Here is a 6,437-nt window from a genome sequence, read left to right as displayed (position 1 = left end):
CGAGTGAGGTGACACCGTCAGTTGTGGTTTGAGCCAAGATGGGCTGAAAGAAGGGGGAAATGGATCTTGGCTTGATAGAAGTTGAGAAAAAGAGAAAGAAGAGGAGAGGTTTGCTGGGCTAGTTGGGCTGGAAATTTGAGGGTGATGTGAATCTGGCCCGATGGGGTTTATGATTCTGGAAAGAAATGTTTAAACATTTCAAAGAAAAAATGAGATTCAAATTATATTCAAATTTGAATCGGCAAACAAAACTCCAATAAAACCCAGAAAATACAGAGATGCATAATGGTGAATTTTATGCATGTTTTCAGATTCCAAAATTTTAATTTGAGGTATACTTTATTCACTTTGCCTATAATCATTTGAATTTGTTTCCAGTGTGTTTCGAATTCAAAAAGTTCAATTTATTGTACAATGCCAAACACAGAGTGTTACAATCCTGGACTGCACAATTATGTTGACTATTTATTCTAAAATTAAATATTTTTGGCCAGCATCTACTGTTATAATGTTGCAAATGTACATACAACGCAGGGAAATTCGCTCAATCATAGAAATATCAATTACGAATTTGTATCTAAAGAAATTTATCGATCAAGATATCATTATTTATTTCCTTTGATCAGTAGTTGTATACAATACGTTGCATTATTGGAGCCCGAGAGGTTTTCTTGTGCGGAAAGCAGCCTTGTTTTCTACTATAAATCAAGTTTCCTGCGCATTACGTTTCGTGCGCGTGTAGCCTTCCTTAACCAATTCCAATCCCCATCCTTTCCCATACCCACCTATCCGTCTCTCCGCCGCTTCCTTGGCAACAGCAGAAGCCCTCCTCGACCGACCCAATCCAGCCAAATCCGGCAAGTCCCGTGCGTTTCATCTCTACTCCTCCATCGATTGGCCCAGGTTCTCGCCGATCGGGGGCTTTCTCTAATCGATTGGGTGTGTGTTTCGTGTTTTTGGTTTTGGTGAACTCCAGGGCCGAGATCTGCTCTTAGTCTTCATCCGATCCTGTCGCACCCCTACGCAATCCGACCCAACTCGTAAGGATTTGCTCGATTGGCTATTAGCTTTTGCCCGATCGGTTCGATTGATGTGTGGTTTTTTTCTTTCGGGAAGTTAATTTTGGGTTTGCTTGGTGTTTGCATGCAGGAAGGGAGCATGATGGCCAAGAGCTCGTTCAAGCTGGAGCACCCCCTCGGTTCGTCTAATGTTCCTATGCCCATCTTAATTTTGTGATTCTGTAGGGATGCTTCGATATGCGCTGATTGTTGGGGGTTTCGACGATTGGCTGTAGTACAAATTTTAGGAGTAATTTTGCGGATTGATAGAAATTCAGGAAGATCAGTTAACTGTATCGTTGCTTAGATTTGTAACTTGTAAGAATTCATGATCGTGCAGTTACCTATATAATTTGGGGTTCTGGGGTGTGGTGACGTGACGTCTGTCCAAAAGCTAGCAACTGCTGGTTAAATCATGCAAATCTTGTGCCAATTTGCGAGGAGCTCAGTAGGGGCCCCCCCTCCTGTTTTTGGTCAAAAAAAATTTGCAAGGAGCTTGTGATTATCGTGAGATTATATGGCTGATCTTGATTGGTAGCAGTAATACTTGCCTGCACTTGTGTGTTTGACTGAATTTTCTGTCATTTATGCAAGATAGTGATATTCAGTAGTTGTAAATGATAGAAGTTGGGCAGCTAATCTGAAACTATAAGCTGATTATTGTGTTTCTTTTATGAGGTTTTTCTAAAGTGATTCCTTCTCTGGAGGATCATAGATTTGGAATTTCATATTGAATCACACAATATACTTTTCAACTAAAAAAGAAAGTCATATATGCACATGGCTTTGATGATCTAGAGCCCTTTAGTGGGAAGTTGTGTTTGTCCTTCTGAATCTGTATTCTGTATTGAAAGGGTCCTGATGGTTGACAATGTGCTCATGCCCCTTATAAATTACAGGACAATTAGACTTTGCTCTTTTCTTATGCTAAGTTGTTCCTTTCTAGATTAACTATTACTGCATTTAATGGTTGTACTGCTGTACATAGGTCAATTAGTTAAAATCAGTTGATTGACATGTGTTTCCTTCTTGACTTGGATAATAATGGTGGTTGTAGTTTTCTTGACTTGGATAATAATGGTAGTTGTATTTTTCTTGACTTGGATAATAATGGTAGTTGTATTTTTCTTTAGAAGCAGATAAAATAATTAGCACTTGGCAACATGCGACGACTCTGTTACTTAGAGTTCTCTTTGTACAATGACAAGTCTATAATCTGGCTCTGATTTCCAAGTTCTCAATCTACCACAGCCTTGTTCTATAACTTTTTTCTAAAGACGATTCAGCTTTTTATTCAGTGTAGATAACTGAACTCTAACCTTTTTTGCCTTGTATTAAAGAGAGGAGGCAGGCTGAGGCTAGCCGTATCAGAGAGAAGTACCCTGATAGAATTCCTGTAAGTTTTGACCCTCCTGTATATGCTGCTTCTTTCATCATTATTACTTTGCTCTAATTTATTACAATTTATGTAATGTAGGTGATTGTTGAGAAGGCTGAGAGGAGTGATATTCCTGACATCGACAAGAAAAAGTCAGTTATCGACCTTTCTAAGAACCATTACCGCTATATTCGTACTCCCTAAAATTTTGCTATACAGCTATAGCAAGGCTTATCTCCATCTTAAATCGTTTATGAATTTAATGCTGCTGGGTCCTTATTCTGATGATAACTAGTTGTAGTTGATGCCATCCGTTTCACATTATCTTGGACATTTCCAATGCCAATAATTGATGCAATAGTATTGCTTGTGGTTCTTCGTGCGCATATTTATTGCAATTGTTTCAAATGCTAAATCATGACCTATGGTGTCGTTGGAAATTGTTTGTTACTAGGAACACATTGACAACACTACTTTTAACAGGTTGTGCCTAGTTAAACTTAAACATGTATTTACTGTAGAGTCCACATCTATATGGTCCAAAAGCAGTTGGTGGTTTCAGTTTACCCTTGACATGAAAGAGCCTCCAGTAATATTATAGATAAAAAAAATGTTTTTATGTGTGCAGGTAAGCAGTAATGCCCAAATCAAATCGTCATGTGCCATGCCAGCCATAATAGGTCACTGATTCCCATTACTTTGCAGGTACCTTGTCCCCGCTGATCTTACTGTCGGACAATTTGTGTATGTTGTTCGGAAGCGGATCAAGCTCAGTGCTGAGAAGGCGATTTTCATCTTTGTGAAGGACACTCTTCCGCCAACAGGTCTGGAAAATAAATACAGCAACAACAATTTTATGACACTGGTTTTTCTTCCTAAAGAGTATGACTGGTTGAATGGCCACTTGATCCTTATTCTTACTCATTCGTTTGCCTCCTGTTTCGCAGCTGCTCTGATGTCTGCGATATATGAAGAGAACAAGGACGAGGACGGATTCCTCTACATGACTTACAGTGGCGAGAACACCTTTGGCCTGCTCTAGGTGCCACCACAACAATCGGGTCGATCCACCATTGCATCCCTAGTAATGCCTCTTGTAAATAAGACTTGTCAAGCAACTGTGTATATTCTGGTTTCCTCATTGCAAAAGATTGCACTCTACTACTAAATACCTATCAGGTGTCCTTAACATATACATCTTTTAAATCAAGTAACTGACCGTGAAAACGGCCAGTATTTTACAGAAGTTTCCTCATGCTCATCTCTCTGTGGTTTACTGGTTACTGCTGTTGCTGTAACGAAGTCAATCTAGATCTCAGTGTACCATTGAATCTGGTCGCTGTTGCCGTTTTATTGGCAGGCGCTACCGACAGCGGCCACTGGTGGAAAAGCTCACCGGCACGAGGGCCTTCTGTCGCCGGTGCCATTACTGCGTCAAGATTCTGTTGCTGATCGCAGAGCCTGGATGGTGGTTGCTCGTCCTGGCAGGGGCGAGGGGGTGTCAGGACGAAGGCTGTGTGGAGCCTGCTGGGAATCCTGGTTCTTGGCGTTGTAGCGTCGCCATTGCCTCTCCTGGTGGACGTTGGGACCGATATACTGTTGCAGCATTTATTTTTGGCTCTTATGGTCCGGATGGCTAATGGCGGAATTTTTTTTATTTTAGTCTTTTTAACTAATATTTTAAAAACAGCATGTGAGATATTAAATTTTTAAAAACTAAGGAACTAGTTTCTGAAAATTTAGTATCTAGCGTGCTGTTTTTAAAATATTAGTTTAAAAAGAGCTAAAATAAAAAAAATCCGCTAATGACTAGGAGGAACTAGGGTTCAAAAATTCACTCCCCACTGAATTCACAAGTCAATTGGTTTTCAAATTTGAATTTAAAAATTCAAATGGGATTTGAAAAAAATAAAAAAAATCATATAAAAACTAGAGACAACTATAAGACTATCTGTGAAAAAAATAAAAAAAATCGTTTGCATCAGGAAATACGTGCTCAAATATGGTAGATTGGAAAAAGGCTGAAAAAGTGAAAAGATCAAAATAGGCCGAATGCACAGTGCAAACGGTCCGTTTCGATCCAGCTCTATGAGATAAGGATAGGAGGTCCTTATCGTCTTCGTCAATTCCTCTCGCGTCCGACAACAGTCAAACCCACACGACCCCTGCGAGCCCGGCCAGATCCGCCGCGAAGCCGAGGAAATTCGATGGTCGAAGCGAGAATTTCGGTCCGCATTGGGCGGTTACCGACCGCATTTCAGCGGTTATCGCGATTTGCGGAGGCAAAAGCGAGCGCATGGGGACAGAGCGCATTTCTACAAAATTCGATCGGTTATCAACATATTTGTTAATTTAATGTGCCACTTACGTAATGTATGCATATATTTGATGAAATAATTATATGGTAATGCTCGTATTGCTATTAATATCTATATGTTTCCATAAAAATGTCCAAAATTTAACAAAGGTCGTGACAAAAAATTTCCAGATTTTTTTACAAATTTCCCCCCTATGTATGATATATGTGTGGAGTAGATTGTATGATTAAACAAAACATAGGAAATCTCATGCTATATTTGTTTCTATTTTTTCTGTATTTTTTGTGATTTTTCTTAAACTTCATAGAAATTCAAATAATGAGCTCGGTAAATCGGAAAATTCAACCGGTTATTGACTAATTCGTTCAGTTTGGTCAATGCGAAAAATGCAAGAAAATAGATTGATAAACCGGCGAATGCGCTCGGTATTCGGTGTAATTCGCTCGGTTACCGCTGATTCGACTCGGTCTAGTTTTATCCCAGATTCATAAATTTGATCAAATAAATTTGTTCGAATTCTCGCCGAATTTCAATCAATTTTCATAATAATCGTGAATTTCTAGTTACTGCCGGGTTCCGGTTTTCGAACCAAACAATTTTGTAAGCCTTAGGAGGAACCCCATGTCTGTGATGTTCGTGGTCTCGCTTGGTCAAGTTTTCAGTAATGTCCAAGGCCAAGCTTGTTTGGAAATGTTCTGTCTTTTCAGGGATTTGGGATGCTCTGGGGTTCAACAGAAAAACTGTGGCCCAGTAAAAACTACAACAGTGCATAATTGACCCCTTGCCAAATCTTGTAGGGAGTAGGCGTTTAACCTATGAGACTAGATGGACGGATGCTCCGGTTTGCTGGTCGAAAAAAAGAAGGGAAAAATCAACATTTACGTTCACTCTTCGATCTTGGAGGGAAAACGGGGCAGAATCCTCTGAGCCATGCACGCCTATTGACTCGCCGCAGCATCGGGCATCGGCCCGTCAGATACCTCTTGACGGTGTGACCGTGCGAGTGACGGTGAGGACGACGACGACCAACTACTGTTCGTCGCCAGTACTGCCTGCTCGCCCTTGGATCAGCAGGGCGACGGTTGCAAGCCGTATTTTTCTTTTTCGGCGATTAGTTAGGAGCAAATCTCCGGCACGCAATGAGCCATCCCAATTCTTAAAGCAGAACAGTGAAAAGTACTGCATACATCGATGTAATACGCATACATTTGTGCACGGTTCCATGTGCATTCATGACCCATATTCGTAGCAGTTGTAGTTGTACGTATGTCCATTCTGACTGTCCCATGTGTTGTCAGCTGTCCAAAAAACCAAAAAACAAACAGATCAATCTAGCCATCAACAAGAGCAACACCAACACACATCCGGGAGAGAGAGAGAGAGAGAGAGAGAGAGAGAGAGAGAGAGAGAGAGGAACACCAACACACATCCTGCGTGTAACATTAGGACCGAACACACAGAGAAAAGCTGGCCTTGCAGAACCCGTAGATGTTAGCTAACACAAATCGTTCATCGGAATATGGCCTGCTGCTTAATGAATTAGCTAGCTGCAACGTGATTATGTGACCCATCTTCTACAAGACGCAACGGAATGGAAGTAGATGCGGCTAGTTTGAAGCAAGCATCGCGCGTATGCATGCGTACAGATTTGAGTTCATACGCCTCGTCCGTGACAATCTTGCG

At 40.9% G+C, this 6,437-nt stretch overlaps 1 protein-coding gene across 2 annotated transcripts; it reads left to right on the top strand.

The window, feature by feature from the left end:
- The first annotated feature begins 706 nt into the window (after positions 1-706).
- LOC133925026 (autophagy-related protein 8C-like) lies at positions 707-3,682 on the top strand. 2 transcript variants are annotated; one of them, XM_062370830.1, is made up of 7 exons: positions 707-866; positions 977-1,040; positions 1,150-1,198; positions 2,399-2,454; positions 2,536-2,588; positions 3,142-3,260; positions 3,384-3,682. In XM_062370830.1, exons 3-7 carry the CDS (start codon positions 1,159-1,161, stop codon positions 3,476-3,478), a joined length of 363 nt encoding a protein of 120 aa, XP_062226814.1. In that variant the 5' UTR covers positions 707-866; positions 977-1,040; positions 1,150-1,158; the 3' UTR covers positions 3,479-3,682. The 2 variants fall into 2 exon arrangements, with proteins under 2 accessions (XP_062226814.1, XP_062226815.1); XM_062370831.1 differs by having other exon boundaries at positions 719-857.
- Positions 3,683-6,437: the final 2,755 nt, after the last annotated feature.

This window comes from Phragmites australis, chromosome 7 (genome assembly GCF_958298935.1).
Source record: "Phragmites australis chromosome 7, lpPhrAust1.1, whole genome shotgun sequence".
Lineage (NCBI taxonomy): Eukaryota > Viridiplantae > Streptophyta > Magnoliopsida > Poales > Poaceae > Phragmites > Phragmites australis.
The sequence above is the reverse complement of the archived record's forward strand: the minus strand, read 5'-3'. Positions and strand labels throughout refer to the sequence as shown.

Bases quoted from the DNA above. Each gene is read 5' to 3' on its own strand.
- LOC133925026 (XM_062370830.1), top strand. From the start codon at position 1,159: ATGATGGCCAAGAGCTCGTTCAAGCTGGAGCACCCCCTCG. The intron at 1,199-2,398 runs GTTCGTCTAATG...CTTGTATTAAAG, and splicing joins CAAGCTGGAGCACCCCCTCG to AGAGGAGGCAGGCTGAGGCT. The intron at 3,261-3,383 runs GTCTGGAAAATA...CCTGTTTCGCAG, and splicing joins GGACACTCTTCCGCCAACAG to CTGCTCTGATGTCTGCGATA.